The sequence below is a fragment of the Eutrigla gurnardus genome (genome assembly GCF_963514095.1).
Source record: "Eutrigla gurnardus genome assembly, chromosome: 9".
NCBI classification, from domain to species: domain Eukaryota; kingdom Metazoa; phylum Chordata; class Actinopteri; order Perciformes; family Triglidae; genus Eutrigla; species Eutrigla gurnardus.
In genome coordinates this window covers 8,781,570-8,808,150 of record NC_139923.1, presented here as the reverse complement: position 1 = coordinate 8,808,150, position 26,581 = coordinate 8,781,570, and the positions used below count along the sequence as shown (strand labels likewise).

The window sequence follows — 26,581 nt, the reverse complement described above, 5'->3', positions numbered from 1 at the left end:
TAGTTAAATTTCGACAAAATCTACAGATTCAAATAGACAAAGTGTAGTAAAATCAACACCTGGGATGTTTTCTTTACACTTGTCTGAAAGACGACGTGTCATGGAAGCAACATTTCCCAAAATCTGACAATTGACCAGTTTTTGCAGGAGATGTCTGATCCCTCTCACCAAAAATATGTTGAAGGACAAACACACCGTGTGTGTGTAACACCAGAATAACTTTTACAAACCAAGATAATAGATGGGAGTCCTTTTTTAAGACATTTTGAATCAGGCAAGATGTGAAATGTGATGGAGAGGAGTAGATAAAGTTCAGAGGTCATTTCTTTGTGTTTTCCTTGTTGCAGGTTTTCTCCAGACGGCCGGCTGATAGCGTCCTGTGGAGACGACCGCACCGTCCGGCTGTGGGACGCCTCCACCAAACACTGCATCAACTGTTTCACCGACTACGGAGAGTAAGTCTCCACTTTGGGTCTGGTTTGCAATATTTGCTTTGAGACTAAAATTCTGTTTGCTTTAGTCACTAAATTATATCATCTTTTTTAAGTAATTATACTTGACAGCCTCTGGACATTAAACGTTTACCATTTATAGCACAACAACATAGATTTAGAGGATCACGGAGGTGGATGATGTAGTTTCTGATTTTAACATCACTGAATATTTAAATTGAAGTAAAAGAAAATGTAAATCCGTGTAATAATTGCTTTGTTATTTTACACTGTTGAGCTGCTGCAGGTCTGAGCTTTGTTGTTGTTGTTGTTGTTCCAGATCAGCAACTTTTGTCGGGTTCAACCCCAGTGGCACCTGCATCGCCTCCTCGGGGGCCGACAGCTCTCTGAAAATCTGGGATCTACGGACCAACAAGCTCATTCAGCATTATCAAGGTATGTCAATGAGCTATTATAATGCTGTTGATTCATTTTGGAAAATAAACACTGTAATTGCCGCTATGTTTTTTTAATTTTTTTTAAATGTGTGCCTGTCTAATATCCCGCTTGTCTTGGATCAGTCCACAGCGCCGGAATCAACAGCTTTTCCTTCCACCCGTCCAACAACTTCCTGATCAGCGGCTCCAGCGACGGCACCGTGAAGATCCTGGACCTGCTGGAGGGACGCCTCATCTACACCCTCCACGGGCACAAGGTGGCCGCTCACACATCCATTTTAATTACAAAACTCATATGTGTTTATTATCTACGCCAACCATCTACGCAAGTGACTAGGAGGCACCACAGATACTGGCGGTCACCAGGTAACACGGTCACTCGTTAATCTGAAACACCTGAAAACAGTCGTGATCCTGTCTGAATTCTGTACAACGCGGGTCTGTTGGAATATTGATTCTGACATGCGAACACACATTGTGATGCTGTTGTTTTACTCACCAACATCGTTTACTTTGTGTTTCAGGGCGCTGTCATCACAGTAGCCTTTTCTAAGGAAGGAGACCGCTTTGCCTCGGGGGGAGCCGATGGTCAGGTTGGTTGGTGACCCTGTATTCCCCATTCTCCCAGTATCTAGTCAGTCAAAAGGTTTTTACTGTCGTAGTAGAGAATCTGAGGAGGTTGTTCATGGAATCTGTGCTGATCCTCCTAGGTGCTGATGTGGAGGACCAACTTTGACACCAAATCCTACCAGGACGTCCTGCAACAACACAGCCGCAGGTCCAGCCCAGACCCCCCGCCCCATGTGACTGACATCCACCCCAGAGGACCCCACCTCCACCGCCCGCAGCCCACAGCTATACAGGTCAGAGTTCAGTTTAACCCGAAACCAAAAAAGGTGAAAATTAACTAAGTTACAGTACATTACACAGGTGATACATCAGGAGATGTCTTTCCTTTCTCTCCACAGATCAGTCCAACGGTGGCAGACACTCAGTCCACTGAGCCGCGGGTCGCGTTGGGCCGATCAGGTCACAGCACCACGGTAAGCCAACGCAGCACATTTACAGCCACAGAGACACAAGGAAGCAGGGCATGCAGCCCAAATCACACTCTTTAACTGGGGAAATTAACTACTCACAAATTCTTGATTGATGGCCAGAGGGAGACAGTCTGCTACGGAGTAAATGGGAGGTGGTGCGGTAGGATAGCAGGACACAGAGCGGTTTGCAGGAAGGTTCGGAGGTACAGTTACATACAGCAGTAACAACATATTTTTTTAATTTATTTATTTTAATTTTATTTTGTTCCTATCATAGCTATTTATGTGCCAGAAATAAAACCGACAACATTAATTCAATTGCACTTTTTTAAGTAACATTTGAAATACAGAAGCAGCGATATCAAGCAGCCGCTCACCATATCAAAATAGGTTTATTGCTTCTTTTTTACAGGCTGAATGTAGTATGTACTAATAAAATGTATTTGTTGTCATTACTGTTTATAGGACAGGTAAACCTAGAAACATTGTGTTCAAGGCTGGGTTGTTTTCCCCATGACCACCAGGTGGCAGTAGAGACCAGTCTATAGTTCTTCCCTCCTGTTGCTGAATTTGTTTATTATTATTATTTGTTATTATTATGACCGCGGATGCTTTACACACATGAGAAAAACAGAAAATAACAGCAGAAATGTTTGACAACAAGAGATTTTGTACAGCATCCCATTTAGAAACGCAGGACGATCACACAGCTGCAATTCAGTGATCATGTTTAAAAACGTGTTAGAAGAGAATGTAGTTTAAATCTTGAAAGATCCAGTTCAGTTTAAAATGTTCTACATCTTTCCTGGAATAAGTCTGCAGTGTCTACTTTCAGCTTGTTTTCAGATTCAGTTTGTTAGACTTTGAAATGAAAGACTTTCCCCTTGACCCATGTGGGTTTTCTTATTTAGTTCATGTTGCCTTATACAACCACAGCTGCCCACCGAGCTTCTCTCCTCCTCCCCAAGTCTATTCCTCCAACTTTTTCATCCGTCCTCGTGTGTTGTTGTTTTACGACCCAACGACCTCATGAATGCCATGTTGTGTTTTCCAGATCGTTCCTCTCTGTAGTTTTATTGTTGCTGAGGGCCCTTCTTGACCCTGAACCGGAGTAGTTCACATTATGTTGCAAGGTAAAACCCTGGATGGGATTTAGTGCTTACTCCACATATGCTGGATAAACGGCTAGAAACATGATGTATGTGGGTCTTAATGTTTGGTTTAAGGAGTATTAGGAAGGTAACGCACATGCACAAGTGAGCTGGTTAAGATGCTAATGCCGTTAAAGGCCGCTAGATCATTAATTGGTGCATTCATGAAAGCATTCACACCAAGATCACAGATAACATGCTCCAGGTCCCATGTGGTCCCCGAGGACTAGAAGTAGGATCAGCAGCCTGTTCCTGTCTTCTTTCGAGGCAGGGTTGGGTATAGTTTTGAAAGTGAAATGGTGACGTGTCTGAAACTCCAAGATAAAAGTCAAATGGTGTGAAGGTCTTGTGAGTTCTCTACACAGCTGATATGGGAAGCTTCTGTTTACGTCAATTCTATGGGATTCTTGTGCTGCACGGTGGTTTAGCGGTTCGCACTGCGTCGCCTCACAGCAAGAGAAGCGCTGGTTCGAGTCCGGGGTCCTTCCGCGGGGAGTTTGCATGTTCTCCCCATGTCAGCGTGGGTTCTCTCCGGGTTCTCCGGCCCACCGTCCAAAGACACGCAGGTTAAATGAATGTCCTGTAGGTGTGAATGCTTGTCTGTCTCTACTAGCAGCCCTGTGATAGACCAGGGACCTGTTCCAGGGCAGATCAGATTGCACCTAAAGAATGTTGTTTTTGTCGGCTGTGAAGCAAGATTTGTCTCCTCCTTTCCTCCTCCTCCTCCACCTCATCATCATCTTCCTTCTCCTGCGTTGCTTGAAGGAGCTTTTCTCCCTGAATGAATCGCCCTAGCGTGCTTGAGTGGAAAGACCCGTGAGAGATCAGAGAGAGAGAGAGAGAGCGATGAGGAGAATTAGAGATCAGAGACATGGGGGGTGAGCAGGAATCCACGTGCCGATGCCCGGGCCCTCAGGGGCCGCAGCAGCCGGCGCAGCAGCAGCAGCAGCAGCAGCTCTAATAATAGACAAGCTGGAGTTCTGCCTGCCTCTTTAGCTCACTGACTAACTCACTGCACTCTGGTGTCACACACACACACACACAGACACACACACACACACACACACACAGACACACACACACACACACACACACACACATCCACACACACACACACAGACACACACACACACGCACACACACACACACACACACACACACACACACACACACATCCACAGCAGTTCCAGCTTTGCCACAAGTGCAAAGATGCACGCCAGACCCTTACATGTTTGTTCAGCGTTACTGCATCAGCTGATTGCGTTTAAATAAAAAAAGGCACACACACACACACACACACACACACACACACACACACACACACACACACACACACACACACACACACAGCTCCCGACTCATTCATGCACATCCATCCCTCATCCTGCAGCTCATTGTAGGTAGTGTGTGTGTGTGTGTGTGTGTGTGTGTGTGTGTGTGTGTGTGTAAAGCGGGCGGAGGAGGGAGCCCCCAGTGCTACTCCTCCTGTCAGCCTGGATTTTCATCACGAGGAGCTCCTCCCTCCTTCCCCAGCTCCTTCCCCTCGTTGTCGATGTCCTCAGAGTGCTTCCGCCCTGCGTCCCTGCATCCTTACATTTGTGTAACGATCGAGTGTGCCGCCAAGAGCAATATATCCTCCAACAAATCAGCTCATGATATCAACAACAACAACAAGGATGCACTGATACCGATTTGTTACGGTCAAAGTGCGGATTATCTGATTATTGTTAGAACTATAACGGTATTATTAAGTAATCATATCAGGACTCGTTAACGGCAAGTTCTGAAATGTAAGTGCGTGATTGACAAAAAGTGGTTATCGTTGCTTCACCAATCAGAACTAAAGCAATAATAATCTTTAGTTTGTGAATCATGTGTGCAGATGCACGAGGCTCCTGTGAAAGCACTCATGTTGTGTGCACTCAGAGAGGTTTGCATGGACGGTGATGTCAGGGAAGACACTGATGTGGCATCAGCTGTGGCTTTGTCTCCTTCCTCCGTTTCCCCCTCTTTCTCTCTGCATTAGCCATTAAGCTCGGCGGTGAGCTAGCGGCACTAGCAGGGCTCAGTGCTTCTGAATGGAGCAGCGATCACTGCGTCATCGCATTGCAGACGGAGGCCCAGGGTGGTGCCTTCGCTCTGCGCTGACATCACAGCGCTTTCATACACACACCAGTAGCCATAGAGTGACCCGTCTCACCCCAGCACCGACGGCCAGTCGTGTCCATCAGCTGGTCTCCTGCGTGGTCTAGAGACCTGAACCATTTCCTCCTCTCCTCTCGGAAACTCGGATGTACAAACATGAAGACCACATTTTAAATGTGGTTTCCAGGAGCCCCAGAGGTCAACAGGCCTCACTTTTGCTCTTATGCAATCTGGAGGCCCCTCAAAGGGCCCACCCCTGTGTGGGGTATGGGTGCAGCCTAATGAGTCTGAATAACGTTAAACACAATTTAATGTTATTTTGTGGTCACTCTTGTCTTTCATTTTAGTTGTTCCTCTAACGGCCTTTTGCTCGACGGAAAGCACTGCGTTCATTCCGGACTCTGCAGGGGTCCCGTGTATTTACCGGGTCCGATCAGCAGCGATGGAAACGCATCAACACGCTCATTTACAGCCGTTTCACCGCTTTCTTTGTCATCTCGGCAACAAACTCCTCTGCAGCGCTCGGACATCAGTCTGCAGAAAGTTTTAAACAAGGAGCTGAATAAGTATAATGACCTCTATGCAACTTTCTACTGTTTACTCGCACAGTTTAACACACCAGTGTAAACAAAATGGCAATATAAAAATGAGCCTATTTTTTAGCTGATTTTCATGCATTAAAAAAAACCCTATGCCTCCACACTTTCCTCTTCTAGCCTTCGTGCTTGCATAAACTCAAATGTCATGATTTACCATATTAGAATAAGTTTGACTGGGTTTAAACGCATCCTCAGCAAAAGTGTGCAAACTGAAAAGTATGCGGTGAAGCACGTCTGCCCTTGTGAGACCGGCCGTCTCCAGTCTCAGGTTGACTGGCAGCAGAGAGTGGGCGACGACTCGCAGCGTGTCAAACCCAAACGCACCGAACAGATCAAGTCAGCTGTGAAACACACAGAGCATGGCAAGCGTGAAGACGAGGAAGACGGCAGAGCGTTATAACGTATGCATGAGTGCACGCTTTACCTGTCTTATGAAAGAGGACTGAAATGCCCACGTAGGTGAGTTCTTAGGAAGAAGAACATGGAAGGTTTGAAGTTGGTTTGTGCTGCCACAGTTTGGCCTAGTTCAGTTTTGTACGTGCAAAGTTGAGATAACAGCTGAGATCCAGTTGATTAAAGTTGTTTTGACGCTGGATGTTTTTAGCGAGAGCGCTGATAAAGCTGAAGAACCAAACGTGTGTGTCTAAGGAGGCGATTAGATATCAGAAGGTTAGATTTGGTTACTTGCGTCATCTCGCGTGTTGCTGCAGACGTCGGCTGTGACGCCAGTTTGACCAGTCAAGGTGTCCTCTATACTGACCAGCCTCTGTGTGTGTGTGTGTGTGTGTGTGTGTGTGTCCCTCCCTCCCTCCCTCCATCCTACTATGATGGTATATTCTCCTTATCATGTGTGTGTAATTTTACCATTTTCTGCCATCAATGTTATTGACTGTTCCGGACCACCAGTCGACTCTAAGAACCTAAGGCTATACATGTTTGTGCATGTGCATGGTGAACTGTATAGGTGTCTATATTTGCAAAGATGCCCTCCCAGCTTCCTGTGCAGGGGAAGTACAGGATGTGGGACGGCCCGGTGGTTTAGATACCACATTTAAGTGCTGCAGAGGAGAACACAAGTGACAAGACACGACGGAAATGAGCTAAAAATAGTAGCGGCTCCGGGGTGGGGGTGGGTTCACTTTCCACCAGGACAAGGTCTCCCAGAGGCTGCAACACACACACACACACACACACACACACACACACACACACACACACACACACACACACACACACACACACACACACACACACACAGTCAAAGCACAAACACGCTCTTTCACACTATGTATTCTGTTGGAATCACACCAACTCTGATCAACAAGCAGGCATACTTAACATGCACAAACACGCCACACTAATGTGCTTAAACATAACTTTAAGTGATTATTTTGATAAGATTAAATCAACTGGACTTCAGGTGATGTGAGAGGATCAGGACTGTGTCGATCAGGACTAGAGACCAGCACAGCTTTCACCCCCCAAGCTCCTGGTTTTGACTCTCCAGCATGAACGTAGGCAACGCTAAGATCCGGAATCCTGCCGTGTCAACGGACAACGGACGGAGTTGTGTGGGTGTGTTGCTGCAGGTGAGAAGGTGAAAAACAATCCCCCGTGTTTTATAAACTGTAACACAGGGTTTTACTACTCAACTCATCCTTTGTCTTGACAGAAAAGGTCACGGTGGACATGACACAAAATATTCTACCAGCTAAATCGTTTTTTCTTACATTTTTGGGATTCCCGAGTCGTTAGAGGACGCCGATGCGGCCTCCCCACGTTTTATTTGAAATGCATCATGGCCGAGTCAACCATCAATTTGTTGTGTCGTGTCACCAGCTTCCAGTGTAAATGACTTGTAGCCCGTTGCTGCGTTGCTTTGTAGCGTTACACCATCTATACTTACCTCACCCGGACCGATACCTAGGATCCATACCGTCTACTTATCATAAAGTGAATTGGCTCCTCGCGGGTGCAGGGCCCCCCTGCAGCTGTAACTGTTCAGTGAGAGCAGAACAGTCCATCGCCACGGTGACAGCCGAGTCGAAGCGGAAACCCCGTCTCAGGACATTGCGTATGTCCCACATTTCTGCGAGGCGTCTCCGGTCTCCTCGGCGCTGGCATGCAAGTGTCCTAAAACTTGATCTTCCTCATCAAATATACAAGAGGAGGGCAAGCCTCATCATTCATTCAAAAGGATTCTCTCTTCCTGCCCCCTATCACCTCTCTCATCCTTCCTGTTCCTCTCCTCTCATGACTCTTTCAGCTCACCCTTACACAACGTGGGTGGTTCACTTCTAGGAAGTGGGTGGTTACTAGCAATTAGTGTCTCCGCTCATTAGGGGAAGTCTTTTATTTTCTTGCATTGTTGAATATTAAAACAAAGTGTTTCTTCTCTGTTCGGCAGGTAAAAAATGATGCGAACCACCGATATGGATAATATTTCTAAAACAACAAATAAACCAGAACAACATTTAGAAATATCTGGTGCTTTTAGGACAAATAGTCAAACCATTTACTGGTTCAAGCTTCTCTAGCTTCTTCTTGTAAATTTAATCGGGTGATGTTATGTTTGATGGATTGAATCAATAATTCGTAAAAGTCATCTAGGACTCTGGAGAATTGAGAGAGAGAGGGAAAATTTTAAAGACTAAATAATGAATTGGGTTTCATTTTTACTGCAGTTTTTCCTCAATGTGACACATTTCGACTATTTCTGAGCCGTTAACCTCCGTCGCTGCTACACTCGGGGCTTCCCACAACGCCCCCGCCATCCTTCCACTTCCGACCAATCCCGAGCCCTCTGAGGTGCTCACTCAAGCGGAGGGCTTGTACCCTCGGGGGCTTTTACTGGGAATGTGCTGACAGTCGTTCCGTGCAGGAGGCTAAAAGAAAGAAAAAGCTATGCAGGTCCTCCCAGGTACCGAGAACACCTGAAAGGCAAATGATGTGTTGTGTTTTCTTCCCTGCTGGGTGAAGTGGAAGGATGCCGGGACCAAAATAGATCCTGGATGAGAAGTCCTGCGAGTCCCGTTGTGATCAGTTCATGTCGTTTTGTGATAATTGTACAATAAGACTCGGTTTGTTGAATCAAACTAACAAACAACCTCTGAACAAGACTTTAACTCAACCGAGAGCATATCTATTGTCTCAGCACAGCTCTGACAACAGCTGAGCCGGTGGTTCGCAGCTAACGGTGATAACAGCGCAAAACCGCAGCAGTGTTGAGCGGCTTCATCAGTGGTAAAGATATACGTTATGACGCTGCCTTGCGGATCCTGAATCCGTTGGAGCGCTGAAATGTAGTCAACAAGCAAGTAACCTTTAGTGAATATTGTGTGGAGAACCTGATAGTAAATCAAAATAATAAAAGAAATCACTCTGTTTATGTTGAATTGGCTTTGCTAACTACCACACATTCGAGTGTGCCAAAACAGAAAACCATCTCATGTCATGATCTCCATTAAATACAAATATGTTAGCATTTTTTTGTTGTTGTTTTTTGTTGTTATTGTCTTTAAAAGTTGAACACCAATATATATATTTTTGCTCCTCTTTTCCTCATATGTGCATCAAAATGCATTAATGGCAGTTTTGTTTGAGAATATGTTTCGGAGTGATGTTTATGTGGATACTTCTAATAAGACCATAGTTGTACTGTAACATGTTATTGTTTTAAAAAAAAAAGGTGGAGCAGCAAACACATTATGCTCAAATTAAATGTAGTCAGAGTGTTTAAGTTTGTCTGACTGTGGTGGACGACTGCAGCTACGGCAACAGAAACTGTAGTGTGCATGTGTGTGGAAACAACAGGCCACCTTAATATTTGGCAGCGCTGCTCTGTGATGCTATTTTCTGCCGAGCGGAGGCAGAGAGGATGTGGCCCGGTGAACCGCGGAGGCAGATCAGACGCCTCGCGCCTCCGTTGACGGCCGGGATTATTTCTGTGCAGCTCCTCCGGGCTCGCACATTTTCCTGAACACAGTTTTTTTTTATGGGATTTCTGTTTATCTCCCGTCGGGGAGGCAACTACCTGCAGTGATTAGGGAGACGGTTACAGAGTTGACTTTCAGCACATTTAAGGAATGCATTGTTTTTTATGTGTTGGAGCTGGTTGTGGATCAGTTCTCGTGATGAAACCAAATCCACATTTAATGCACAATAATGTGCTGGAGCAGGTTTTTGCATGCCTCGAAAAGTATGCACATCTGTCTTCTTCGCACACGTGTTTGTCACTCCGTTGGTGTGAATCCTTGTATTTGCATGCGTGTGTGTTTGTGTGTGTGTTTGTGTGTGTTTCTGTGTGTGTGTGTTTCTGTGTGTGTGTGTGTGTGTGTGTGTGTGTGTGTGATTACTGGGAAAGAGCTTGGAAAACAAATCCATTTCCTGTGAGCTGAGAAAGCCACCGGCCATTTCTCCCTCTCTGTCTCTCTCTCTCTGTCTCTCTCTCTCTCTCTCTCTCTCTCTCTCTCTCTCTCTCTCTCTCTCTCTCTCTCTCTCTCCCCCCCCCCCCCCTCCGGAGGTGCAGCCGTAACTCACCACTGCCTCAGTCCCAGGTTAAGCCCCCCCCCTGTTAAGCTCATAGTCCACCTGTTAGGAAGTCATTCATCTCTCTGTTCCCCGGAGAGGGATAACTGGATCTCCCACCTCTGACCACAGCTGCACTGACGGATGGCTCTAATGGGCTTTTATTGTTTGATGTATCCTCTCATCCTCTTTTCCTTTCTCCCCAAATCTAATCAGCTCTCTTTACGCTATCTGCCCATGACTTATTTGGTCTTTCTTCCATTTTTCTCGTCACATGTGCAGCACTTTAAAAGGGAGGGGGGGGGGGGGGGGGGCAGCGATAAATAGGTTCATGTAAGTTCTCTGACCTGTAGGACAATCAACTATTTCTCTCCAAGAAGGTTTGAGTCCCATGCATGCTTGCATTGATGCAGCAATGACGTAATAAGCCACCCTGCTGCAACGATGACTGATGAACATACAGGTTGACTCCCTCATTTACTGCCAGCTTTGTGGAAAAAAACAGGCGACTGAGTCCCCAGTTCAGCCACCGGGGAGAGTTAGCAGCCACACTATTGGGTGGGAAGTTTTCAGCTGCAGGTCTGGCAGGCGTAGTGTATTCATGCAAGCCTGGCAAGGTGCGTCTGTGTGTACAGTTTAGGCCATCAGCTCCTCAACACCCAAACCAAGTTCCCGTGTCTCGCTTGCCTGCTGACTAAAGTGAAAAGTAGTTAGCTCACTTAATTAAGACGGACCAGCATCCTTCATCATTTTGTGACAAGCTGCTCCTCGGCTATTTTCTGGCGTTCGATAACGGAGAAAAGTCTGGCCGACTCGTCGCCAGACGGAGATGTCACGGAGATGAGCCGGAGACCTCGTCGCTGTTGCTCATTGTTGAAATTATTAATTTCTGAGTCTGAGCACAACCGATGGGCCGAAACGGGCCGGGCAGAAGCCGTTACGCACAAAACGCCCACAAAACGTGACTTTGAGGTACGTCGAGGAGGAGCTGCTGAGTGCACGCCGTCCAATGACCGTTTTATTACACACGTGGTGGAAGCCCAAAAAATGTAGGTCAGTTTATGTTTTTTTAATGAAGTTGCTGAGGACTTTATACTGGCGCACCTTGCTCTTTGTTTCTGGACGTTTTCCTCTTGTAGAAGGTCCCGTCTTTGAATCAGGTGGAGTTGTATGAGATTTTTAGGCCAAATGATGCGATTGTGACCTCCGTTACAACATATTAGACCGTTAGATTCAGTATTCAGTACAACTTATAACACTAACTTGCAGTCTGAATGCTTTTTGTTTGATCGTTTGTCAGGGTTAAAATATAATAGGGTTGTCTTTAAAAAAAGGCACTTGAGTTGCCATGACAACGGTATGCGTGGGAACGTGGGGAAACGTTAGCTCACTAGCATGGTCTGAGAGGGAGATTAGGGCTTTCCTTGTTTTACAATGGGACAAGTAGAAATTAGCAATGGGGTAATTCTGAATGGCAAGTTCGTTTCCCACAGGTGCTTTGCGGCCCTTTTGGTATTAGCGCTAAAGCAGATTAACAGGCATTTATGTGGAAACAAGCTCAATCCGATCCCCCGTATGGAAACCAGTCTGTCGTGGCAGTTTCCACATCAGGTGATCTCCGAAGTGCAGGAGCTTCGTGACACTTTTAATCACTACGTCTGCCGATCGCCCGTCCTCTCTGGCACTTTCTCTCCCCTCAGAGTGGCTCACCTGTCCAGTAATCTCCAGGTTGGCGTTCTCATGGTTGGATGTGTGTCAGGACTACACAGAAAGATTAACCTGCTGCTGTTCTACGTACACCTAAACCCTCCACATGGCAACACATTGACTCACTTTTACCCAGAAGTGATAGTATTTATTGCAAAGGCTAGGGGGAAATATTTGAGGAGACCCAAAATTCCACAGTAGTTAAAAAATTATCTAAAAAAATAAAAAATTTAAAAAAATCTTAATTTAGGTTTATGCTATGTTAAACCTCTCCTTATGCCTTGGTATTGTTCTGTATTCTGGCAGCCATGTTTATTGTTTTGGTCACATAACGGTTGTTTTAAGTTTGAACTGTTTAGCTGCATTATGTAACTGCCAATCAGAACAGTCCAGCTTGTGAACGGTCTATGCTTGTGATTATAGTATTACTCGACAGTGCACACGAAGTTGCTTCAAAAAGAAGTTATACATGTTTAACTTGTCAGTTAGCAGACTTTTTGTTGAATTAATGCACTTTTGTTTTGCTCCAATTAAAAAACAACACAAGACACATTTTTTAAAATTCTTGATCAATATAACAATGAATTAATAAATCAGTTGTTAGATTAAAATAAAAAATAATTCCACTCCTTATAAGATAAAACATGTTGAAAAAAAGGTCATATAATTGCAAAACTTTGCATATCGCAATAATAGCACATCACCTCTGGTGATTCCCACCCATTAAAAGTTCCAAATGTTTGCAAACATGGGCCTACTTCTTCAGTATTTGAGCAGAATGACTCGGCTTTCATCAGTGTCTGTGATTGCTACCCAATCTACAAAAGCATTGGTGTGCATGTAAATCTATAATATAGATATTTCTTAAATGTTCATATCCGGCGATGTTGGGTGGAAGATATGAAGTATGATCACAATCATTATCCGTGCGTGATCTAATCTCTCGCATTTTAGAGAATATCTTTCCACGAGTTTCTCTTTAGAAATTCTTCTGTGAAAAGCCCTTCTCATACAAGTTGTTCCTCTTAACGTAATTGCTAATTCTTAGAAAAATCATAATTCTACGAATTGTATTAAAATTTTGTCACAAGGAATAAATCTCTGTAATTGGCTGCTTATTGAATAAACCATATCTGACTCTGAAATGAGGATTGCATGGAGTTGAGAAGGCAGAACGCCCTTGATGTGCACTTCCCCACCTGTCTTTAGCCCTAAAGGAAGGGCGTCGTCCCACCTGATTGGCCAAGAGGGGACACACACAAGGCTGCTCTCGATATCTAATTAGTCCCAACACCCTGCAGAAGGTGAGCTGAATAACGTCCAATTACTCGGGGTAATGTGACATTCAGCTGAAGGGATTTGTCAAAAAAGGAAATTACAAGCAAGTAATGAGGGACCGATAGAACTTGTATCCGCTGGAAATAAATGTTTTTTTTTTCACATTGTGGGTTCTCTTCTTACAAAATGTCACTTTGTGTTCAAGGATTTGTTCCAAAATTCCATCTTGAAAGAGATCTGACAGTAGTAGAGTCATTCAAACTATAATTCTTGACATACAGGCAACGTACAGGGAGCATTTGCATCACGGATCTCAAAGTCCATCTTTGACATCCTAAAATCCTCTCAGTTTCACCTAATGTACATTCAAATATGAATACGTTGTGACAGATACATAAGAGCCTACTGATGAAACAAACCTTGTCCATGCACACAATATATAATACATGCATGAGGACATGTCCTCATGCTGACTCACCACAGTCCTGTTCTCGAACATGTCCACATGCCACCTTTGTGCCGCGGCTCCCCTTGTGACCGGCTATATTTGAAGACTTAAGTGAGCCTAATGAAAGGAAGTCACCAATTTATTTCCCCTCAGTACGACTATTCTTAGAAGGTCCCTTTGCTGCTCTGATGAATCAGTCGCAGCATTTCAAAGGCGTCCGTCTGAACCGACGGCCCTAATCATCTTGTAGGAGCACAACAGGGATCTGTGTTGGGGCGGCTCATGTGAGGGCAAATTGACAAGATGTCTGGTCAACAAGTGACACATTGACGTTCCTGAATTTGTCGAGGTCTCAATTGGATTATGTCTCAATAATCTGATTACTGTAAATATTCCCCTTGATTTCATACGCTGTCGTATTGTGTGTTCTTATGTGAACTGTGTGTTTGTGATGAGCAGCATCTGGTAGACATTTAGTTGCCATTCAAGACTTCTGAAGCTGCCCAGTACAGTTAAACTATTTGCATGAAGGCACCCATTATTGCGATTTCTTTCCGGCAGCAATTGCAGTTGACCTTATTGCGAAGCTGTATGACGCCACAATACATTTTTTTTTTATCAATTCCCCAAATAAATAATAAACGATTATTTATTTGAATTGGTTGATTCATTTAATGTCTAATCTAATGTATTATATATATTATATTTATTGTTTTTTAAAATTCCTGATCAATATAGCAATTCTTTAACACAAAATAATTCAAAAAATGTTTTCCAATAATATTTCAATATTTTATTCAGTCGTCTACATAATAAACACTATTTGTCAGATGCTGAATCACACAAATAAATCAAATTCAAAGGGATTGCTGTGACACTCAACTGTAGAATCAGTATTTTAACTTAAATGCTTAACATAAAGCCTAAAATGGTAGTGACATGGATTGATTTCACCACTGGAGTAATATAAATATTCATATAAATAATAATAACGATTACACGACTGTGACGTAAGTTTAAAACATTGTCTCACTCACACATGGCCGTTAAAGTCAACGGAAAAGAGAAAAGAAACGTTTGTAATCGTCATCAGTAATGTGGAAGCGTTGGCTCAGTATTGATGCAAACTCACCTTCTGAGAGTTTGGGTCGGGTAGATACCTACATGAACATTTCTCATGCATTTAAATCATAGACCTGAGACACCCAGAATAAGATTAGCAGGACTGGATTCTGTCGTCCTCCTTACGAATACTTTGAACAAACCACTTCACCGCTCAAACCTGATCCTTCTGGTTTCATCATGATTTCCCAAACCAGTAATCCTTCTGCTGCCGATCCCACCATACACACTCCATCTATTCTCTCCTCCCAGTCCTCATCCTTGTAGTTCTATCACACCTGTCTAGTCCCAACCCACCTCTCCCACTGTCTTTGTTCTGCAGCAGGAGGACCACGTTTCCTCTTTCCCCACCACTCCCTGAGCACAAAAGCCTCGGTGTTTGGAAACACATGACAGTCTGTTGATCCACCTGTTTCAGGACAGAGTGGGCTCGGAGGCTGGGAGGCCTTGTTTGACATCGACCCCTGGACCTTGTGGAGGTGGTACCAAGAAAACGACAAGAAGGGCTCCACTGTTTGAAATGTCCCTCTGGTTCTCAGAGGTTTCCCCAGCAGGACCTCTCCTACCTCTCTAAGACTTCCCCTCCCTGCCAAGTCGTCTTTAAAGCTGCAGTATGCATTTCTCCCTCCTTTAAAATAACACATGAATACAATATATCACAGAATAGCGGCCTGTAGCCACCAACACAAACACTCCAACGCAGCTGAAATTGTTTTTCCTGGCTGTAAAGTAACATCACTGCAGAAATGGATAACCAGGAAATAACTTGATCCTGTTGCGGTCCTGCAGTGTCAGCTGCTGTAAATGTTGATAATAGTCAAGGATGGGCATAATGTTATGTTATATTGAGAGTCGTTTCAAGGTGAAAAAGAGCCTCAAACATGGTCTGTGAAAGTTTTGATTGTCCGTTTATTGGATTGAAAAAGGGGCAGTAGCGAGAAAATGGCTCATATTTGCCAGGTGGAGGGTGTTCGACAGCTCTGGGAGACGGCCCTTCAGTGAGCGGTTTACCATCATAAACCCCGGGGCCGGGACTCCGAGTGGACTGGCAGTGGATTTAACCTTTGTAACTGCTGCAGCAGAAAGTTGACTGATCTGGGATCAGACCCCCGGCTGCTGTGGCCCTGTTAACTGAAGGCCTGACTCCTGGGGCCGGTGCACGCCCTCCATCTGGCCAATCTCTCTGCTGCTGGTGTGGAGGACAAAGCAGAAATACATTTTCTTGTTCCTGCTTCTTTTGATTTCATCTAATGTACAAACTATCAAAGCGTACACAGACAGTAACCCCCCGTTACTGGCTAATGTAAACTGTAGGCATCAAGATTATAAGGTAGCAGTGAAACATATGTATTCTTGGCCTGTTGTGAGTAAGTAGTTGGCTTTTTTTTATTTGTACTTTGTATTTGGTGACGGAACATTTAGTTGTATAGACCCGGCAGCACAGGTGAACTGCTAGTCCCCAATTGGTTTGGATCATGTGGCCAGATCTTACACATTACACCTTTTAATGTCAGTTCATGACTTTATTGTGTAATTATTGAACCAGCTTTTCCTACAATAGCTGAGTTCTTAGTTTAACTCCTCAAAGGAGCAGTTTAGTCAACAACTAGTGTAATTTTGAAGGTTCCAAGACTAAAATCTACTTAGAACCAGGTAAAGCAGGGACTTGGATCTTCTCTTGTAAAGACCTCGAAGGCAGAAGTAAACGAGATATTTTAGCAACACACACAGAATCTGATGTAACTGTCCCTGGTGGTGTTTAGACTGAACGCCTACATAAAAACCTTGCTTTGATGTTAGAGGAGGTGGGTGAGCACAGGAAAGTCGAAGGGGTTACCGGGAAAAAAACACATCTCTGCAGCTTATCTCATCACAGCTCCAGAAATTCAAAAAGTGGATTCTCAGAAGCACCCACTTCCAGCTGTGCTCGACTCGGAGCTCACCTTTATTATCGTATGATCGTAGATAACTCTCCCAGTGAGTTGGTGTGATATTTACAGTGTGCTGTTCCGGTCTGGACGGTGACAGTGTTCCTCTTAGAGAAATGGGTCGAACGTGACTGCTGCCTTTTGGACTAATCAGCTTTAGGCGGAAAAATTAATTGCTAATCCCTTGTTTTGTTTTGTTTTTTTGCAAAAGTAAACAGCAGACTTACCAATTTGCAAAGAAGCTTCCTTTAAGCCAGGAAGAAATCCTGAAATATTGTTAAACATCAGAGGATTTGGAGAATTGTTTTTCTGTCTATAAACAAATATCTCAGACAGTCTAAATAATAAATATGAGTGAACTGGATGACAGCACCCTAAATAAGAATTTAACAGTTTAAATTATTATTAGTTGTTAATCACATGCACAACCATATTTTCAGTAGAAATGGCCCTCATTATGTGTTTGTAACCGCGGTGCAAAGCGGTGATGTAGTCTGCATCCCTGCGTCAGCGATGGAGGCTGCACAGCCATCGGAGCCCATAATGATAACAGATTAAACGTCGGTTGACTCTAGTGCTGTTCTTATGTTTGGATTTTAAGTTTTTCAGTGTGTCCATTGTAAGTTGCAGTTTTCTGTGACTACTAGCACACACACACACACACACACACACTCCACATGTAACCTCCTCTTCTCAGGAAGTCTTTCATCGTCCTCCTGCATCCCATTGTTTGATTTGTTGGACCTAAGCAGTGGATGTCCGCCTAAATTACCTCTTTGAGCCGAGGTCTAATGTGAACCCTGCGGACTCAAAACGAGGACAAACAAATTATTTTATTAAAGTTCCACCAATATATTTTAAGATGCCGATCTGCCGACTCGGACATATAACATTTTTTATGTCTCTTATTAAAGGCACATACAAGATTAGAACGCTCTTATGTGGGACGACCAATGTGAACCAGTCATGGTAGACAAGGAAGTGACACTAAATGTGCTGCTTTCTGAACAGTCAGAACATTTTTGAGTCTTTGACTTTTCCCAGAAACAGCTCAATGTTGGTCTGATGCTGAACTGACAGAACGACTCCCCCACACCAAGGACGAAACAACAACACACACAATTAGCATGTTAGCAGTTAACAATCTCCCTAACATGTTATCATGCTGAAAATATGAAAATAAGCGAGCAAAATATTGTTAGTGAACTGAAACTAAATCGAAACACTATCCTTTAAAAAAAAATCTAAACTGAGACTTTACTCTACCACCTGGTTAAAAAACGACTTCAAATAAAATGAAAATGAACGTGAATTAATTTGTTTTTATTTTCAGTTTATTTTTCTATAACATATCACTACTGAAAAAAAGAAACAACATTTCCCTCAACTCTCATGACATTGAATCACAGAAACTGAACACTCGACAACCAGCAGATGGCGCTATGCCGCGACTGCTTCACATCGTACACAAACTTATTTCGCAGTTGTCCAGCCGTGTATTTTATATTTATTTGGCAAAAACAAACAAAAACTACCATAACACTAAATATGTAAATACTATAACGAAAAAAAAAAACTAAACTCAATTGAATTGAAAAGCCAAACGAAAATCAAATAAAACCTATTTGAAAGCTCAGACGTATTATAACCTCGCTCAGGTGAGCTGGCAGCCTGAAAGGCCTCAACATTGAGCAGTATGGATGCATCTGTGGACTCACATGGACAGATAGACCTGTTAAGTGTTTGTCTCTCTGATGGGGGTCTGGCAGGCAGCTTGGTGCTACAAGACCCACGCTGATGGAGCACAAAGCCCCCCTGTGGCTGTCGGAGCCCCGGGGCCCCTCTCTCTGCTCCCTCCTGCCTTACCGTGAAAGGCAGAGACGCAGCGCCGACCCCCCGCCGCTCTGCCGCCAATCAATCATTCCCCTTCCAGTGCTCCCTCCCTGTGATGCTGCTGAAAGGTGGCAGGGTTTTGCCGCTTCCTCTTTGAGGCCGTCTCCGGTCCAATCAGCCGGCCGTCCTTGTCGTTTAGCCACCTGTGGCAGAATGAGCGTTTCCCGCCAGGTTGACATTTTGGAGTCGGGGCTGCAGAGCGTTAGAGTTGTCTGTGAAATCGTTGTTGACATTTCCGTTCTCCGGCCCGATACGTCATTTTCAGCCAGGACGGACACAGAGCGCTTTCAGCTAATTACCATGGCAACAATGTTTATTACAATCTCATGTAGCAACTGACTGCTAATTAAATCAGGACACTTCCTCAACATTGGGCTAACACAACTAGACTGCTCTGGAGTACGTTATCAAATTTAAATATGTATCAGTTACTTTCACTTTTCAAAATCCACATGAACCATCAGTCACTTCGGCATAAATTAGATCCACTGCAGATCGCTTATTTCCAAAGAAATCATTTTAAAGCCCCGTTGAACACATACCACTGCGATAAATAATTAGGCACCAGGCATGTAAATGGTGTGTATGCACCACAGACCATCAGCCTTACAAATCTATATAGATTCTATTTACATTTCTTAAGCGAAGGTCAGCTCTTCTCTTTTACACTGAAACAGGTCATTACGTATCTTTTTTTTCTTTGTTCATTATTAAACTATCGATATACAGGAAATGACTTAATGAATGCCAATGAGCGTATTGTTGCGTTTTGGAGAATTTCTTTCCGCATTCATTTTGCCTGTGATGTTTCCTTCGTAACTTTATCCCTTAACAACAATCAGGCCACACAAACAAAATATGTTTACGTTGCACAGGACTTAGTTGGTCCAAAACCTGCAGAAACTATGCCGTTCATTCCCCCCCAAAAATCAACTAAGCCTCTTATTTCCTTCTTCCAGTGGAAAGAAATGGTCAGGATTTCTTTACATTGAAATCTTTTGTTTGTTTTTTCTTTACAAATCTAAATTATGGCTGATTTCATGTTATCTGCATGTCAGATTAATCATCACACAAGGCTAACATTAGATTGCTAATTTATCATCTTTGTAGTCAGTCTTTATATCAGCTGGGTGACGAAGGCCTTTGACCTTCTGGAAGCGGATGTTTTTAGCTCGCTGTCTGCATTTTATCACTATTTCAGCTGGTGGTTGCATATTGTGGCGACAATTGTTTTCCCCCCCGGTGTTTGCAAGTAGTCCTGACCTTATATATGAGAGAAAACATGAGGAGAATGTTGCTGCGTGAGGCCGATGTGGGGGGGAACATAGGTATGACACAGCACAGCACTTGGCCGGCCCTCACCTCCATGTTTCAGCTGCTTTCTTCTGTCTACCTGCTGCTCCTGAATGATTAGGTTGACATTTGCTTATCATGTACTCTTTGTGTGTCCGTGCTCACAGAGCCCGTATGTGTGTTCCCCCATTTCAATAATGTCAATACTCCTCATTGTATTCGCACAATACTCACACTCCAGTCAGGTCAATGAACCTTGAGATTTCTTCCCTCGCCTTAAGCCTCCTGCCGCCTTATTCCATTGCCACGGATTTTGATTTTAGCCAGCATGTGCATGCGTGGGTGGGAATGTCCATTAAAATGTGAATAATGTGGGTAAATCTCACTAAGGGGCTTTAAAATGGGCTAATCCCATGCAAAGCCACAATGACGCTCATTCACTTCCTCGCTGTGAAAGGATTCGCCTCCACTTGAGACTTTGGTGGGAAAGAAAACCGAAGAAAAGAGGCTCATTTTAAAGGATGTTATCTTAAAGCCGACATTGATTGGTCAAACACAAAGTTTGTCTCGTGTTTGTCGTTTTTACTTTTGGCTAACACCTCACGTAGCCGTTTGAGTAATCCTGGTTTCCTTTCTTGAGACAGTTAAACCGCTCACTTTGTTGTCCTTTTTCATGAACATGAAAGATGGTGGCGCTTTTGAAACATCAAGGCACAGCTTGCTTCCCCGACACAACAGAAAAACAAAGTTTGAAACCACGAAGCTCAACTGTTGCAGTGAAAATGACCAAAACGTGAAACATTGATCACGAAACGCCTTCCTCCCATTTTTTGTGTGTCTGGGTTGTTTCATTGAAGGCGTCCTACACGAAGCGACAGGTTATTGTAGGGCGCCGCTGCCGCTTTGCACGTAGCGCAGAGAAAAGTGGAAGTTTAAAGAGGAAGCAGAACAGAGAGGGAGAAAGCATGAGGCTGTGAAGAAACAAGAGGAACCAGACTGACTCACAGGATGCACAAAGAAGAAAAAAGAAAGAAATTACCTAAAGTTCAAGTGTGTGTGTGTGTGTCTCGCTCTTTAATCCCATCCACATGTGCAGCATTGATGAAACCTACCCACCAATAAGTGATGTTTACCCGCCCATGATGGTAAACATCCTGCACGAGTGCCCTTGAGAAAAACACTGATTATTTCAGCGGCGCCGTTGTGCTGCTGACCCTGACCTCTGACCTCCCAGAGAAGTTACAAGGGAAAGAAGGAGGAGGAAATAAAGGCCATTGATAGGCTGTCCTTGAGCTTCAGCTGTAGTTTTTCCTTGTATGCAGTCTATTTGGCACCAGCTGGTTGACCCTTAGTGGTGTGCTTTTTGTCCAAGTACTCTGGTTAATCCACAACCTGTATAAAAGAAGTGGACGTAGTCATGGTGACGTCACCCGTTGGTTTGTGGACTACATGTTTTAAAGCCTCGAGTTCAGCAATTTGGCCATCATCACCATGTTGGTTTTTGTCCTTTGTCAACTTGCTTTCTTTCTTTATTTACCAAAGTGACACAAGCTGGTGGAGCTAAGTACAAATGATCTAGAGATTTTTTCCTCAGCAAAACTAGAGTGAAAATACTCGTTAAGGGCTGGCAGTAGCAGTACGACGGCGGTGATGCTATCTGTGTGGAGACCACATGCGTACAAGCCGCAGCTGTTCACTCGGGCATCTACATGGGTTAACATGGGCGACCATGAAGATCGAGAGGATCCTAAAACAGAATGGAACAGCGGTGCCCTGTACGTAACCATAGACGGTATAGATTGTGTAGTGTGGGATTGACGAAGGTCATCGGGTGCTGTATCGCCCTCATCCTCGTGTCTGTCCTAAACCACAACTTGCTTATGTTTATCACCGTAAAGACGGTGTTGCAAAATCAAAAATGCAGTGGTAGCAACTAGTGTTGTTTTTGGCGGCCTGTTTTACTTTTAGTTTTAGTCGAGTCTTTGTCTCAAGTTATCATTTTAGTTTTTATCAGTTTTAGTCATGTTCATCCTATATTTAGTCTAGTCAAGTTTCAGTCGACTAAAAGTCTGAGCATTTTAGTCTTATTTTAGTCAGAATTGTCCATGACTATTTTAGTCTAGTTTTAGTCAAAGATTGTATTTAGCCAAACCATTTCACAATTCAAACAAGGTTATCTTATTATTATATTATTATTACCTTATACACTCAAGAACACATCCATTCCAGACACAGAAGATGCTCTGATTTGAATTTACAACATATTATTTTACTAACCAAAAATGTTATTGTCACATGACCAGCATTTTGGCATCTCGTCTTGTTTTCCTCATATAAAGGATAAGGGTTCGTTGATGACGATATTTAGTCATAATTTTCATTAACGAAAGCAACACTACCCAGATACACATTTAATACAGTATAACTGTCAAAAAATAATGCCAATAAATATTGCTAATATTTATTGGCATTATTTTATACTTATTTGACTCTCTTTCTTCTCTTTCTCTTATAACTGCAGCTATATTACTTCCCGAGGGATTACTAAAGTATTCTGATTCTGATTTCCACAGATATTTATGAACAAATATAAATAAATGCAAATGAGGTCGCAAACTACAAATAGCCTACAGATCGCGTCGAACAGGATGTAACTTTTTCTATGACTTCCTGTCAAATCTTCGAAGGTCGACGGAAACTGTCCGACTGGAGCGCAGCGTTTAGGCTCCGCCTCCTGCTGCTACGTCTCGTCTGCTTTCCAGGCGAGGCGCAGTTAATCTCCAACGAGCAGACTAAAGCCCAAGTTATGCTTCCGCGTCGACACAACGCAAGGGGCTTGCGGACCCCTTACGTCCTTGCCTGACGTAAGGGGAGGTGCACGTCAGGGCCTGACGTGCACCTCCCAAAAATCCTAGACGCGCGTCGAGGCGACGCAACACCAACGCAACACCAACGCAGCGGCATTGGCTGTGATTGGTCCGCTAACTACATCCGCTGGAGACCGCTATCCGGTTTCCACTCATAAACACTGCCATTTAAACTTTTAAAAGGCTACTTTTATTGTTTTCACCTCGTTTTATTGTTTGCACCTTCTCGCTTTTGCACAAAGAAATAAAACACCAAGTTCTGAAAAATAATGGATGTTTAACCTGTCTTCTTGTCAGGCCCGCCGACGGGCCGTTTTGCAGTAGTTTCGCATTCATTCTGTTTACTCGCATATTATTTTTATGTGTCTGAGTCATATTACACATCATTTGAAAGCTACGAGAGAAAAAGTACGCCGTTTTAGGCTCACGGAAAACACATCAAAAGCAAACACAGCATGTGTGCAAGGAGTGCACAGAAAAATAACAACAATATGACAGGAGTTCCCTACCTTTCGAGCTGTCTCGAAGTCCATAAAGAACATGTAGCATGCTAATCCTTATATCCAGAGAACGGTAAGAGTCCAACGAACAAAAGTAGCTACTTCGTTTAGTCCCACGAGCACGCTAACTCTGGTAATCATCCATAACACGCCATGTGTTGACGTTGTGAGTTTCTGAACAAAAGATTGTTTATAGCTGTTTATCGCTAGTTATCGCTCTTCGATGACGGACTTTGCTAACTCCGTGTAGCGCTACTTCCTGGCGACAAAACAAGCCCCCTTCGATGATTCTGCGATCCCAATTGGCCGAAAAAACTGTCCATCAAGAGAGCCAGTGCTTCACTGGCTCTCGGCTGACCAACCACGAGAATCCCCAGGCAGAGAGCCAATAGGCAGAGGAGTACATTTTTGACTGACAGGTCTTATAGCCAATGAGCTTACGATTCCAGCGGTATGTTACATGGGGGGAGGGGGCTTGAGGGTTTAGAGCGCAGCAGCTCAGAAAGGTCAGACTGTGACCTGCAGATATGATAGTTATGCAGCGTCTCATTACAGAAGGCTGTTATGTAAAGAAACATTAAAAAAATGTTGGTTTTATTAGTAGTAGTTGTAGAACTGGTGAAATAAACAACAAAAAAAAGTAGAATTATATACCTAAAAATACCCATAATCTCATTTGGAACACTTTGTCCAGCTCCGTCTGACATTGCCCTACAACACTCCACTTGCAAAGCTCATTTTTGGGTGTCTTTTTATCTACTTTCTACCAGTTGTTGGTCAGGCTTGTGGCTGTGGCTTCATTCAACTTTTAGGCCTATCTATAACAGCCACAGCGAACTTGTTTCATTCAAAAAGAAAAATAATTTAGGCGAGGCAAAAAAAATGCAATTTCCACTATGTTTGAGCTGCAGTAACTCAGTGTCAGTAACACTTAGAGTAAATCTGACACCTGCAGAAGAAAATTCAAAGGGTTATCTTTCAGGAATGCTCAGCTTTGTGCCTGTAGTCATAGGGGTTCAAAAACAGTAACCATTTTACTTTGGGTATGTCGTTTTCAGCCTTTTCTTCAAAAATAGGACGGCTTTGCAAGAGCCGGAAAGTAAACAAATAGGCTATAACGAGGCTACGACGATATACGTCAAGAGTCTCGGTCGGTCAGTCAGTCTTTACAAAAAACATAGCGCCTTTTACCGGTGTGGCATTGAATTGCATTTCGACACGTAAACCCAACGCAGAACCATCACGGTCTCCAAGCAACTGCGTGGCCGTTGCGTGATCACTACGCGGAAGCATAATCAGGCCTTAATAATAACGCGACTTAACGAGACGAAAAAATGAAGACACATTTTAGCATAGTTTTTATTTTGTAAACCATATTTAGTCTCGTTTTTATTCGTCTACAATATTGCATCATATATTTAATTATCGTTATCGTCACATGACCAGCATTTTCGTTGCGTCTCGTCTCGTTTTCCTCACGTGATAAAGGTTCGTTGACGACGATATTTCGTCATCATTTTTGTTAACTGAAGCAACACTAGTAGCAACCTATAATTCACCAGTATTGTCCCTAAATTATCCCCTGCTTTCTGGTCTGTTTGACTCTAATGGACCATAATTGACTAAATGAACAATAAATCAAGAGAGATGTAGGGTCATTTTCTCATAGACTTCTATACATCAGAGAGGAGTTGAGAATGACAGTTTTAGGCACTTCATTTTGACTATAAATCACTGATGGAATGCTTTTCTGCTCAGCAAATCAAGGATTTCACGTTCACTGCAGGGACTTTTCCGGGAGCCAAGGACCCTTCTGGTCTAAGCGATGCCTGGAACCTTACCTGCCATTCCAGCAGAGGAATCAGGGTCACCTTTAGGTTCTCTGCACTGGGTTAGTAGTTTGGTTTATCAGCAGAACATTGCTGTCTTGTCAAACACAAGCTTCCGTCTCTTACAACGTGCTTCATTCACACCTTCTGCAAATACCGGATGCCATTTATATCTTGCAATGTTTATTGGCGTCATGAAGTTTGTGTATGAAACGGAGCCATTGCATTTGTTAATAAAAAAAAAAACTGCGGCCCTTCAGGTATTATGTGTAACTTACAAACAAAGACTATGAACTTGTTACTCTGTTTCATTCAGGCACTGAACCTTCAGTACGTCCTCGTCAGCTGGAGGCTGCCTGTAGTCTGCAGCGTGTCCACGTACAACCTGTAGATCAGGATGCGATGTGACGGTTTGAGAGTTGCTCCTTTGAGATTAGTTTGGAATGTCTCATTCAACAGGATGTGCGTTATTATTCAGGGTGCCTGCAACTACATTTAACAGCCAACAAACTGGAATTGAATCAGCTGGTTTCACAGGTCATCCAGACTCCCAGAGGCTAAACAGGACAGGGGCACACTGACTGTGGTAGTTCCTCTCAGCGTTCACAGCAGCGTGAAGGTTAACAGGTGAAGGGAAGTGTGCAAATAGAACAAAACCCGCCTCGGGGTTAATCACATTAAACAGTGGCTCTTTGCCTCCTGGTAAACACAATTAAAAGCATCAGGACAAAGGTGGGAATTGTGTGTGGGTGTGTGTTGGCTTTGGTGGGATCAGGTGTGAGTGAAGACCAGGTGTGTCCCGGTTGTGAGTGTGAGTGAGAGCATATGAGTGTATTTGCTCTGCGGGTGTTTGCCAAGTGAATACAGTTTGGACGGGAAAAAATGTTGCTGCCAGCTCACCTCAACATGGCCTCCTGTTTCCCTGCCTCTCCCACCATGCCGTTGCTTTTTGTCGCTGATAATGGTAACTTGTAGTGAAGTAAAGGTGAATTTTCCCCTTGCGTTACTCGCTTGAGTTTGACCGCAGGATCAGTTTTATTTATTTGCAGGATAATTTGTGTTTATTCGCGACACCCAGACTCGACGCGCCATAGAGTAGGCAGAGCTAACCTCTGTGTGTCCTCCATCACGGCTGAAATCACTATTTCTGCCATGTTGTACATGTTGAAGTCCCAGATACAGGAAACCAAACTGTCTGGGTTCATGACATCATCCAGAGGTGCTTGGTGGACTTCATCAAGCTGGATCTACTGGAACTAGCAAGACACAAATCGGCTGGTTTACTAGGAAAAAACAAACACTTTTTTTTTGTGATTTAATTGTAATTCAATTCAATTCAATTTTATTTATAGTGTCAAATCACAA

At 43.7% G+C, this 26,581-nt stretch overlaps 2 protein-coding genes across 3 annotated transcripts in view; one reads left to right on the top strand and one right to left on the bottom strand.

Moving 5' to 3' along the window:
* The window catches only part of cav1 (caveolin 1), a 481,528-nt gene that overhangs the window by 114,921 nt on the left and 340,026 nt on the right, over positions 1-26,581 (bottom strand). The gene's annotated exons all lie outside the window — the stretch shown is intronic.
* The window catches only part of poc1b (POC1 centriolar protein B), a 43,382-nt gene that overhangs the window by 2,580 nt on the left and 14,221 nt on the right, over positions 1-26,581 (top strand). For both annotated transcript variants that reach the window (XM_084017016.1, XM_084017017.1), the window contains 6 exons: positions 348-455; positions 772-887; positions 1,013-1,146; positions 1,414-1,482; positions 1,600-1,752; positions 1,858-1,932. In XM_084017016.1, the coding sequence (XP_083873142.1) occupies positions 348-455; positions 772-887; positions 1,013-1,146; positions 1,414-1,482; positions 1,600-1,752; positions 1,858-1,932 (655 nt within the window). The remainder of the gene's footprint in view (positions 1-347; positions 456-771; positions 888-1,012; positions 1,147-1,413; positions 1,483-1,599; positions 1,753-1,857; positions 1,933-26,581) is intronic.